The following is a 13,301-nucleotide window of genomic DNA, read 5'->3' on the forward strand; positions in this document are numbered from 1 at the left end:
TCACTCGAGCTTTTGCGTCTCAAGATTTTGAAATTTGGACCATTTCCAATTTTGAGACTCCCCAGAAAAATAGAAATTGGCTTAGCTAACGCCGCACATGACTACCATTAGCATTTTTCCTTAATGAGCAATTTTATCCCTCGATTAGCAGTTGCAAACAAAGACATGCTTGTTGGTTTTTTTGTTTCCAGCCTTTGGAGGGCAGAAACACTCCAACTATCGATGTTTCAGTCCCACGGTGGGAGGTCCTACCTTCACAGTAGGCGTTATCGTCTCGCAGGGGTCGGAAGCCGTCCTTGCAAACGCAGCAGGCTCCGGCCTCGAGGTTGACGCAGTCCGAGTGCTCCACGCAGCCGTGGCCCTCTGAGCAGAAGTCGTGACCTGCAGGAGGAAGACGCAATCGATAAGAGGCGGGAGTACTTCATCCCCCGCGAGGGAATCAGATCACCGGCTGCGTTGTATGACTGAGAGAAGAAAAATTTCCTATTTTGCCATCTGCCATTGATTTGTTTGATGGTAGTAAAAAAAATATGCTATTCCAGGGGGAGCCCGGCTAGCCTTGATGTCTTGGAAAATGTATGCTGTCAGGAAATCAAATGTAGAGAGCAAACAATGACGATCAGACGAAAAGGTCAACGATTTAGGTCTGGGCCGCTCTAATCTTATGTGTTTCCATCAACAAACCAGCAATGTTTTTTTTTTTTTTTAACCAGGCCCAATCATGAATACCAAAAATCTGCAAAAAAATTATCATTATAAAAAAAACTGCAAATAATTGTCATTATAATAGCCATGAAAAAAAGAAAGAAATACAGGATTGGGTTAGATAAAGAAAATCTAAATACGCAAGAGTTTTTTTTTTTAATAAAAAAAATCCCGAATAGGTGAACACCCAACCATAAATATGCGGGAATTCATTTTACCGGATTATATTTCATTTAACCACAAAAAGATGATGCGACTGTCAAAAGATGAACAGGAACGAGAAAAAAAACTTCAAGAGGTAATTATTTTTTCTCATACAACAGCCGTAACGCTGTTTTTCTTTAATGTTGACTAGGTACAGAAACGCGTTATGTATATCACCCTGAACTTTCTTCCTCACCTTCAAAGGTTTGCCGCCCACTCACAACGCTGCCCCAAATAAACCATTTGATTGGCATAATTGCCACGCTGGAGAACATGTTTACTACGGTAATGAACACAAACCGCGAGTGTAAATCCCACAAAAGTTGCACGGGTCGAAATATTACCTATGTAAATGGATGCAAATATGAGCACTGATGTTACTGAATGGAGCCGGCCGGTATCAACGTCCCCGTTGTGATGCCAGATGGTTGAACAGAAATGGGGGAAGATGCTTGCTCCTTACTTACCTCTGCAGACTTGGCAGCATCTGTCACTCAAGGTGATCTGATCAGACTCGGGACATTGGAGTTCGGGACACAACTCGCTGGGGACCACTCGATGCGTCGTCCTGTCCTGTGACGGGCAAACAATGGCACGTGAGACGCTTCCTCTCTTTCACCCAATTTGCCCTGGACGTAATTGCGCTGCTGATTATTCATCCTCCGCGTTTCCTCTTTCTGTTACCCTCTCGCCCTCCTTCCAAAATGCAATTAGTCACCGGTCAATAGTGGTCTTAAGTGAACCTCTGCTGAGGATGTGGAATAGTTCTTTTTCAGGATTTCATGTCGAGCTTTATAATGCAGCGGGGAATCGGCGGCATGAATTATTCCTGAGATGAAGTGTTTTTGGTGAGAAGTGCTGTACATTGGAATCATTTTCCCAGCATGCTTGCGGTATGTCAAGCGCCTGAACAAAATTACAGTGGAAACTATAAAGTCCATGCATCACGTGGGGCTGTGCTATTTCCACCGCTGCCATTGCTAACATTAGCTGCTAGCCCTAGCCATGAGCTGTATTATTTCACCGGCATTGAAATAGAAAAAAAAAAAGAAAGTTAGCTGTTAGCATTAGCCACATATTGGAACAGTGCTATTAATCCGAAGAAACACAAAAATGTTCTGTATTATAATCTATAATAATCTATATCTATATAATGATCTATATTATCTGAATTTCCACCTTGTCTCTTTTTGAATCAACTCGTCAATTGCGGCAGCCCTTGCTTGAAAGCAATTTCTCAAACATGTCACATTTTCAAACTACGCTGGAGAAAGCTGACATCATCCTTGAAGCCATGTAGCCAGTTCTCAAACGCTTTGCCTTAATCAAATGTTACAGACAGCGTTTGTTGTTTGTTTTGAGCAAGGCGAAACTTTGTGGAAGTTGCGGCAAACAATTCTTGGCGCCCGTCGGCCCAAACTTGCACCCCGCCATGCAGTCAGCCGGCAGGGAGGAGATGAGAGGCATGACAAGCATCTGTCAGGGGAGGCTCGGAGCAGCGAGCTGACTGACTGACGGTGCTCCTCATCCTGGTTTCTTTGATGTGTCAGGGGACCGCCGGTTTGTTTCGCGAGGGCCACAGATGGGCCAGGTGTGGGTAGGGTGGAACCGGGCAGCTGTCGGTGCTTCTAACCGAGCTTTGTAGCCTCCGTCGGGGTCACCGGTTGATACGATTGAGTTAAGTGAACAAAAAGCTAGTAATCCAATTTTTTTTTTGGTGATTGATGATACACCGCCTGGCAACAATTAAGAAGTAAAGTTAATTAACGGCAAATGCAAACAAGCACGCCAGCTGCCGTTACATGGCAAGCATTCTGAAAAAGCGAGGAATGAATACGATTTCAGAAAGGTAGGGAACAATGACTGCCGCGTTCCGACTTTGTCTTCTGAATGTAAAGTCAATTAGCGGGAGTGTGCGGATTACGAAAAGACGAAGATGACGGGCGGGATCAGTACAATTCAGATGATGTGTGGAAGGCTGGCTTGCTCTGATATCAACTATTTGCAGAAAACTGCCTTGAATAGCAAAAAAAAAATTGCGTAAAATAATGGAAGTAATTGTGATATTTTATATAATTTGTGACAGCAATTGATTTTTACAAAACTACCCTTTAAAATAAATGCTCTCTCTCAGTTGAAGACGTAAAACTCTATTATCTATTGGCAAGGGAATATTGTGGCGTCCCAGGGGTTTACAAAAAGAAGACAAAAATAAACAAATTGTGTTTTTCAGCGAATATATATAAAAAAACAAAACGAGTTCACTGTATTCTCACAGGAAGCAGCCTCACTGAAGGGAAATTTTGCAAGCTGGAGGAGGTAAAAATGAACTGACATACCTTACACTCAAAAAGCAGACACCTGCCCGAGGAGTCACGCACAGCCTTCTGATCGCCCTCCACCAGCTCCTTCCCACCAAAAAGGCACACGGCTAGAAAAGAAACAAAATTAAAAAAAGTTTTCATGTAAAAGCACATTTCATTGTGAATCTAACACTGATTTGATTATTGTTCTTTTATTCAAGAACAAGCTCATTTAGTTACTAAGTTTCAAAATAAGCTTATAAAATCGACACGTACCATCACCCGCTTTTTTATTTATTTATTTTGTTTGTTTGTCCATTCACAAACTGCACACGAATAGTCAATTCATCGTGTGACTAAGCAAAGGACAGAAAAATTTCAAGCTCCTCCGTGCAAGGCTTTCAAAGCGTGCCTTTGAAGAAATGAGCTGCATGTTTGTCTACCTTGTTGAGATAAGAGAGGACGGTGGGCGTTGCGGTTATTAGAATGGCCTGGTAGACTTTTAAAGAAGTGTAACACCTCAGCAGATTTGGACCCGGGCGCCAAAAAACAATTCAAGCCAGCTCTAATACTTGCTCCCTGATAAGGAATACATGCCGGCCGGCTATTGTTTGTTGCCCGTGCGTCAGATGGCTAGCCTACGGCAGTGTGTGTGTGTGTGTGTGTGTGTGTGTGTGTGTGTGTGCTTGGAAAGCGCTCAAATAATGTCAGTTTGCAGATGAGACATTCAGAGGAACAGTCAAACCAAAAGCACTTGCGACAGGAAATGTAACGGTAGCTAATTAGGAAGCTAATTCGTTTACGCACAAAAACAAAACAAATCAATGTACGTTGAGTGTTTCTATATCATTAGTCATTCACTACAATAAAAAATGATGAGGAAAAAAGTTTGTAAACAAAAATGTAACAGTTAGCTTCGCTTTCTTCTACTCTTTGTATTTTACAGCTAGCTTGAATAGCGCCAGCGCGACATTGCATGGCTCGACTTTACGATTCTGCTGTATTTGTTGTTACTATTTTTTTATTTTATTTTTTTACTCAATCCCTTTACGATCATACCTCGCTCATATTGCGAAAGCTAATAAAAGGCGTCATTCTGTGCCTGGGCAAGATGATATTCTAAGAATGGACAGCTGCTTTTACATCTCTTTAATTTGGGTTAATCGAAGAACGTAAGGGTAAGAAAAGTTAATATCCTTCAGAATTTCATTTTCACTGAGCGGGGAATTGGGAGCTCGTGTGACGGTGAGGAGGCTAATAAGAGTTCTTTGACCCCTTCCTCAAATCAAAAATAAAGAAAGTGGACCTTTTGTGGAGCAATGTGATGAAAAGGAATTATTTACCCAGCGACAAGGTATGAAAGTTGGAGAAGTGTGTGTCATTTCCTGCCGCATAAATATGAATGAGTGGCTGGCAGCCGTGTGACTGATGACCATCTGTGTTTATAAATCCGCTTGTGAACAACGTCACGTATGCGCCACGGCGGAGATGCCATGTTACGAGGTAGCTTAGCAACACGACAGAGCCCCGTTTGCTAAGAGCCAGGCGGGCCGCGGCGATGACGAGATATGTGAACGGCTGGGGTTAAGAGTGCTCCACTCACGCTGACACTCCTTGCAGCAGGCGCCCTTCACGTAGGCTGGCAGCGTGCCCGCCGGGCACTGAGGAGGTGGGCAGGAGATGGCCTCGCATTGCACCGTGCCGTTCTGCCGGGGACAAACAAGACCAGGCATTGTTTGATGAGAACCTTTGGAGTTCTTGTTAGTGTGAAGCACATCTTGAGTCGGTCGTGCATGTCGGATTGCAAATTTCCACGCTTGATGGGAGAGTTGCCTTTTTTCATTTTCTGTAGTTCTCAAAATAAAATTGACTATTTAGTGATGCCAAAAACACTTTTCGGTGGACCCTTGCAATTTACAGGTTTAAAAAATATACATATTTTATAATTTTCAATAAAGTTTTGGGGAAGGCTGTCAACCCTTCATTTTCTACTTTTTTCATAGAAAACACCTTAAATGTTTTTGTTTTTTTCACGAATTCTAGGGGTTTACATTTTTTTCCCCGCACAATCCATTTGAATGTGACTTTCATATATTAGCTCCGTTACAGCCTAGAGTCGATTCAAAGCGTCACCTGCATATCGAATTTAATTCAACACTATCTCCAGTTCAGACTGGATCTGTAATTAGCATCTTTACGGCTAGAAAGCCCCATGACGGCGACATCCATGAAGCAGCCGCACATAATGGATAACATCTTTCCGCACGACCTTTGCATTTGAAAAGGTCACAGCTAATTGCCGCTCGCCAGGTAAAGAACATATCCGAGCCGATTCCTTAATTGCGGACCGTGGCGACCGTTGCCGGCGAGTGGAGCCGTTCCATCGGCTGAACGGACGAAATAAATCCCCGATGATGATTCCGTCTGTCAGGAGCAATTAGCTGAGCGGCGTGTCGAGATGATGTGTGATTCCCGCGTTCAGGGTAAGGCAACTCAGGAGGTTCAGTGATTTAGTTTCATCATCTAAAGCTGAGAAGACTGACAGGGGGTGAAATGTTTGCTGATGTGCCTCAAGCGCCACATCGCCAAACTGCTTGTAATTCGTTTTTTTGGGGGCCGATTATTCACACTAGCCGCAGCGTAAAGTAGACCCTCGAGAAGGCTAAGCGCCGTTGTTGATGCATCTAATCTGGCAAGCAATATGGAGCTTTGTAATGCGACTTCTTTGCCGGGGTAGCTCGGGCAACGGCGCGCGGATGAAATGTGGTAACGATAAAGAAGGAAATACAATACGGGACGAAACAACACAGCGCGCGCCCCCCCGACCTGCCCACTACACTTGATGAGCGGGGAGAGGAAAAACATACGAGCTGCTGTGAATTTTTGTCCGCTCGTTTGGTTTCCGTGGTGTGTGTGTGTCCTCATTATAGTCGCAAGTGACTTTGGGCGAGGGAAGCGGAGCTGACCCGACACACACAAAAGCAAACATTCAAGCTCTCATTCACACCTGTGGAGTTTGAAACTTCTGTGTGAGCTACTGGGACCAGAATTTTCCTGAGAGAGCAATTCCAAAGGATGAACGTTGAGTCAAAGTCTAACAGCACCTCTACTGGTCGCAGCCAGGAAGTGCATTCTAGTTGCGCAACTGATTTAAGTGTGATAACTGGTTAATAAACTCAACAAACATCCATTCAGTATACGACACGCTGGGTCGTAAACACGTTCAAACGAGCGCTTTCTCTCTTCATTAAAACTGAACGAACATCTCGCTTTTTTTTTTTTTAAATGGCTCCAACGCATCAAGACGTGGAGGGCTGACCGTGCAGGTGCAGTTCTTGCAGCCGTCCGTCCAGCCCTCGTCTTCCCGGTAGACCACCCCCTTGACGCTGCAGGTCCTCTCGCAATAGCAGCCGTCCAGCCCGTTCATCTTCTCCTCCGCCCTGGACAGCTGCTCAGGAAAGACAAAGAGAAGACCGAGACAACATGTCAGCTGGATTTATCCGTACATGTTGATTTGGCGACATAAAACGCAGTATGGTTAGCATAGCATGCTAGCTCATCTCACGCCGTCGCCAATAGTAACAATATCTCGGAAAGTAGATGACAGTTTTGACCTTTGACCTCGTGGAAGTCCATTTCACCAAGTCAGTGCATGAATGGAGCGCTGGATGTTTTTGTTAATTACCGAAGCTGACTTTACCTTACTGGATGTTTTAGCCAGGATATCTTGCAGCTCCATGATCTTCTGTACAAGTCCGTGAAAATCATTGCAGGTCGGGCACGCTATATGCCGAGGGAAAATGTAGTTAGATCTCACAATTATTTTGGGTGGGACATATCGAGAGAGCACTCACTTCTATTCAGGTCCGGACACTGGGAGATATATCCTTGTGGCATGACCACAATTTCAACATCCTGCATCACCCCCTGAAAACACACACACACACACGTAAAATATAGAAGTGAGCCTAGCAAAGTAAAAGTGATCGCAATAAGAGAAATGTGTTTTCCCCCCACTCCGGAGTGTGAAATGATAATAATAAAGGCTCCGAGGAATAATCATCTGCCCGGCAGGAGGTTAAGCGACGTGGACTGCGGTTGCAAATTCTATTTTGCCACTTTGATTCTATTGATTGCGTCCGGACCCCGAGAATATTTGTTTGCACACATAGGAGCGATGATAGCCTGTCTCCATGGTAACCATCCATCTCCCCATCTTCCATACGCTTTGTCCTCATTTGAGACCTTTGCCCAATCAAATCGTATTGGAATCAAAACATTTCATTACATCTGCGGTGCGTATTTGTCGACATGTGCTAATCATTTTGAACTTACGTCAAGATGTTATGGCTACTCAATGACCAAATTGCAAAACAAAAGATGATAATTTACTGCTATCGTGAGCGAAGTAGCACTCACTCACTCACTCACTCACTCACTCACTCACTCACTCACTCACTCACTCACTCACTCACTCACTCACTCACTCACTCACTCACTCACTCACTCTTAAAATCTTGCGCACGCACACTTGTCAAACATTTTGATAGTCACTGTCAGAGAGATTCAAAAAGGTATTTATATTGATGATAAGTTGCGGCAGCGGCGCTCTTGCCGTCAGATGCGTCGGCGCGTTCCACTCTGTTTCCATCCCACATCTGACTTTTCCTCGAGCCGGATTCATTTTGCTCTCATCAATCACGGAGGAACCGAAGCGCTTAATCTCTTTTGGACGCTGATAGCAGCCCACTGTTTTGTGTTTTATTTTTGTGAACTACAAATGTGCACCGGAGAGCCGTGAAAGAAAATAGCGTGTTGACAAGACTCAGGGTACCATAAGCTTCGACATAGCGAGTCGTTCTTGCCTGGGGTGTTGATTGGCTAATCGTTAGTCTCCCGTAGGGCTCGTTGAATTGAGTTTCGCTCGAGCGAGAAAGCGCCGCTTAAGGTCATGAAAGCAGACAGAGGTCTGCGCGCGGGAAATGTGAGCAAACATTCAGCCTTGTCTTCAGCATGCGGGAGCTTGGGCTGATTGATAAAAAAAAATATTCTAGAACCAGCCTAATGAGCGCAGTCCGGAGGCTATTCAACGATTTCGCAAGAATCGGCATTATGGAGGGTCCGTGAGCTAATTGAGCTGAATTCTAAAGGAAAGGAATAGGAAACAAACAACGCCGATGGCAGGCAAGGCAAAACTAAAATTAAAAATGGCTAAGCCTTGAGAAACGCTCGCAATTAAATCCAGCTCCTCCGTCATCGGCGCTAACCGAACAAGACGGAGATGATTTAGGAAATAAGATGGAGGCGAGCACTTGGGCTTTACAACATTATCAGTCTTTTAGAAAACAACACATCCAAAGAGAAAATTGATCTCCGTCTGCGCTAACCTTGAAGAATCCATGAGCGGAGTTTCTCTGTCCGAGCCAGAAGGAGGCGCCGTCTTCGGGTATGTCCATGTCGGGGGCCTCCACCACCCGCTCGTAGATCCTAAAAAACACAAAAGGGATTTTTTGTTTTTTTTCTCCGAACCCCCTGACCTCAGAAAAACGTCGTTACCTATTGCAGTCGACGTGCAGGATGACATGCGAGGCGCTGACGGCGACGGAGACTTTGTGCCATTGGTCGTCAGCCAGGCTGTAGGGGAAAACCTCGGTGCGGGCCTGCGAGCCTTTGGTGCGGTAGTGGAGGCGTACCTCGCTGCGTTGTCCGCTGCTCTCCAGCTCCAGGAACCTTGCCGGGAGAGAGAAAAAGCACAAAAAGGACAAAAGTGTCGGAATTCAGCTCTCAGCGCCGCGTTGATTGGCGAGCGTTTGAATTTTAATCAACGACGGGAGTGGAGCAGAGCGCCGCGATGGCAATTAAGTGCGGCGTCATCAAAATAATAGCGGCGTTCGGATCGTTCGTGTCGGCCGGCTCATCGCCTCTGCCTTTGACATGTTTCAAAGTCACCAAAGTGCCAATTAATGGACGTGTAAAAAAAAAAAAGTGTGTTAAAAGAAAAGATGGTGCAATGACGTTTTTGGGCATTAACAAGTCAACAGGTGGTCGATCGGCGCGGCGAAATCACAGCGGCGCCTTGAGCCTGCGGAAATATTTTACAATGACACCTGGAACAAGGTCACACCTCAGAATATCAGAAAATTGCAACATGTTTGAAAAACATTCTATTATCTTGTATTTCTTAATTATTTACGCCTCGTTGTGCTTGTTGCTTTTTTTTTTCCTCTCTCATCACGTTTTGTGGTCTCATTTTAAAGATGTCAGCTTTAGTATTCAAGGGAATACCAGAAATGCGTAAAAGTGAGCTTGATTCATCTCCAGACCTCATCTAATAAATGTACTCTTCTGAGGTCACGCATGTGCGAATGACACTAAATTAGTCACCGCCACGCGTTCAAAAGCGAGCGCCCCGCTTTGCCGCATGTAAATTTTCCCAGGCGGGCTAATCGGCGGGCGAAGAAAGTCATTACCGTCGCGGCGAGGTCTCTTTTTCTCAGGACTGACTTTAATGTACAAAGTGTTGTGTGATCGTTCAACGGGTCAGCTAGCTCCGACTAATGGAAAATCGGGCCCCTAACTCCTGCTACCTTCTCATCAGTTTCCCGCGCACGATTACGGGTTCCGCATTGATGGACTGTGAATAATACATTAGCGCACGGGATGATTTGTTCTGTTTACCCGCCTCGCCTTGTAAAACATCGAAAAAACGGGACTGGCAAATGAAGATATTAAAGCTTCAATCAATTCGGAAGCGATTGCGCTGACTCGGCGGTGTTTTTGGTGGCGAATCCGTGTGTTTGACAGATAAATAGCCGACCTGTTTTCCGACTGATGGACAGAGAGGATGACCCCCGAGTTGAGACGTTCTTGTTTGAGGGTCACCAGCACGCTGAACTCGTTCTTGCCTTTCAGTTTGCGGACGATTTGCTGCGAGACGTCAGCGGCGGCTTTCACTTCCCTGGAGGAACCTAAGTTAGGAAACAAAAATGTTGAAATCGTCTTCTATTTGGACAAATTCAAAATACAATGCATGATTTGAACGTTCCAGCTGATTTGTTCCAGCAACACAAACGGAGCGTGCGTGACTCACGCGAAACTCTCGGCAGCCTTGACTGTATTCAAACTTAATGCCCTTCATTCATTATTTAGCCGAAAGAAAAAAAGTAATTATGGAAAAATATCTCATTGCTTGTGACACGTAACAAAGCGTTGCTCAAATACATTTCCCGCCTGATGAGAAATGGTTTGACGTTTTTTCGGGGTATGCCAACGAATGCATTTGTGTGAGGATTTTGCGAGCTATGAATATTTGACACGCTCTTGATTGTGACTGAGGAAGAATCTGAATTCATAAATGAAAAATCAATGTGGAAAAATCCCCAACTGGTTTCATCAAAATATTTGCATTTAAAAACGACTTGATTCTCTTGATCACACAACGTATTGGCTTGGAAAAGCGACAGGAAGAAGAAGAAGTCAACGAGGTCGTGGTTCTTCAGCTTTTGTTCTGCTTGCCCAAATCTATTCCGACTTCTCTGCTACTTTAATGGAGACATCAATAAATGATGACGTTTCTCAGAAGCCATCACGTCAACGCCTTTGCTTCCAGCCACGAGATGCATGCGAGACTCTTGGGCGCACCAGGAAGCTCGCGTGGAATCTTTATTCGCACTTGATTAACACGACAGAAAAACACAACGCGGTGAATACCAGAAGCGCTTTTTTGTCCGATACGATCCAGTTTCATCTCAATACTAATTTTGTTCAATTTTCTGCCAATGAATAAGTGATCCAATTCCGTTCGATCCAATAAAACAGTCTTCAATAAAAACAAAAGTGCTTTTTTTCTGATGAAGTAACGTTTACAAAGCCATCAACTGATTAGCTCATAAAAATCAAACCGGACTTCTCGGCCATCGTTTTATGTTGCCAGCTCGGTGTCGTTGGCTAAAACAGGGCAGATGGTCCGGTTACTGCAACGGGAGTTTGACCTGCCGCCTTTGAATCTGCCGCGTCGGCAGATCCCGCATAAAAGCTAAATGCAAATGACTGCTATCCGCGCTAATCCGTAAAATTGATGACAAATAGTTCCTGTCGATATCTCGAAAAAAAAAGTCTTTCAAGGGGGGTCGTATGGGTCAAGTGAGACAATATGCTCAGTTCAGCGAGCGTACGCCGACATGAGAGGAACAAGCGCAGTGGGAGCAGGTGTTGGGGCGGGTCCACATGGAGGGGGGAGCGCTAGCATTGGGCGGCGCCCCAACTTGGCAGCCACGAGCCTTTGATCTATGAGTGGATGCCTCTCATCAGCAGGTTGAGTAGGAACGCGGCGGGGGGGGGCTTGCCTCAAACGGGACGTAACGGGGTCACTTTTCATCGGCTTTGAGCGATGAGAGTGAAACGAAGGAATCGGTTGCAGCGACGCCACGCCACGCGCTCGTAAAGAAATAACACGAAAGGGGGAAGTCGTTGACCCCGCGCCGCCGTATCCGGGCATCGTGCCTGGAATCATAAGCTAATGGATGACGGTCACGGGGACGTAATTGCTAACGTAGCGCCGCCGCGGTTCACAAAGCTCATCGCAATCAATCAGCTAATCTCTGCTGCTCCGTGATTGACTGGCCGAGGAGTCCGCCGTGTATTTCGCCGTTCCTTTCCTCCCTGAGTCAGCCGTGACTTTGACCCAGAACGGGGACAAGCGCTACCAGAAACGGATGGGAAGGAAGGCATTGTTCTACATAAATTACCTATTGTGATTGCTTTCGCCTCCTCCTCGGCGATCCAATCTCAAAATCATTTTGCGGGCCTGACGAGGGGTGATGAAGGGAAGCCTCGTCCATCTTGATGTACAGTCGAGCCGTCGGTTTAGTCGCTACGGCCGCTCGGCCTGATCGTTTATCTATTGGCAGGAGCTGAAACGGAGCGGCCACCTGCTTTTGACAGCCCTCCCGCGGAGCGGTAGAAGAACCGCTACGATTAGATTGCACGATAGGGACAAGCGGGCTAGCCCGTAGTCTCGATCTCGCTGGAGACTTTTCCGGCCTAATCGTACGTCTTTAGGGCGCTTTAATGGGTTACACTCTAGAAGCAATTTCTATCCGTCCTCTACACTTGTAATCTGTCCCGATCCGATGTGGTCTTACTTGGTGCTCAGTACCTGCACCTCCCCGTTTCTACATCCTCACACAGAAGCTGGCCCATTTTGCATTTGGAACAGGTGCCCCGCAGCATAGCTTGAGAGTCCAGATACATCGGGGGGGCTTTGCAACAATCCCTTTCTCACACATTGCTGCCGCCTCGACCGCTATTTACAGCGCGGGGGCTTTGTACTAAAGAGAGCAGAAGAGAATCCCCCGCTTAGCTTTTTTTTTGGGAGCTAAAAAGAAGCTTTATGCCAGCACAAACTTTAAATTTATGTTCATTCACGCCTGCTTTTTAAAACCTGATGACTACAAAAACCCTTGGGCTTACTAATAGTTTTGGATGACGGTGAGATTGGAATTGATTTCCATTCATCAGTCAAACCAATTCTTCAGAATCATTCTTCAATTCTCCATCGACCAGGAAGTAGCCCGCTAACAAAGCAAACTCTTGTTTTTGTCCATGCTTGTTTAGACTTGGCAGAGGTTGTGAGAAGCGTCTGCTTCAGATAATTCAGATTATATAAAAATCATAATAATAGATCATAATCATCACATAATCATGTGATCGATGTATAAAATAATATCAAGAAAGCATGAAAACACTCACAATCCTGACACAACTCCAATACTTAACTGTTTTATTTTACCACCGCCAATTTTAAAGACCAACTCCCACTACTTTGATGCATTGACCTCGCTCACATCCGGCAAAGAGTCAGCGAGCCGCAAGGTGCGCTTAAAGAGGCCGAGAGGGGTCAGCGTAAACACGGCGGTCCGAACGGCAGCGGACAGCGAGCGCGTTACGATGATGAAGGCGGCGGAGTGTAGTCTTTATTGTGTAATGGCATCCATTCTAAAAATAACAGCGTATATTGCCGACCACATGTTTTATGTGTCAGGCTGAGCGAAAGACGAGGATGTGAGTAGGAGGGTTCGACGAGAGAAC

General features: G+C 45.5%; 1 protein-coding gene across 1 annotated transcript in view; it reads right to left on the reverse strand.

Annotated features, from left to right (window-relative positions):
• nell2a (neural EGFL like 2a) overlaps positions 1-13,301 on the reverse strand; it is a 45,667-nt gene that overhangs the window by 27,882 nt on the left and 4,484 nt on the right. Inside the window, exons 3-12 of the mRNA XM_037254754.1 lie at positions 10,030-10,180; positions 8,769-8,942; positions 8,600-8,699; positions 7,067-7,139; positions 6,913-6,995; positions 6,532-6,660; positions 4,816-4,918; positions 3,249-3,340; positions 1,377-1,482; positions 253-381 (exon numbers count right to left, since the gene is read on the reverse strand). Coding sequence (XP_037110649.1) covers positions 253-381; positions 1,377-1,482; positions 3,249-3,340; positions 4,816-4,918; positions 6,532-6,660; positions 6,913-6,995; positions 7,067-7,139; positions 8,600-8,699; positions 8,769-8,942; positions 10,030-10,180 — 1,140 coding nt within the window. The remainder of the gene's footprint in view (positions 1-252; positions 382-1,376; positions 1,483-3,248; positions 3,341-4,815; positions 4,919-6,531; positions 6,661-6,912; positions 6,996-7,066; positions 7,140-8,599; positions 8,700-8,768; positions 8,943-10,029; positions 10,181-13,301) is intronic.

This window comes from Syngnathus acus, chromosome 6 (assembly GCF_901709675.1).
Source record: "Syngnathus acus chromosome 6, fSynAcu1.2, whole genome shotgun sequence".
NCBI lineage: Eukaryota > Metazoa > Chordata > Actinopteri > Syngnathiformes > Syngnathidae > Syngnathus > Syngnathus acus.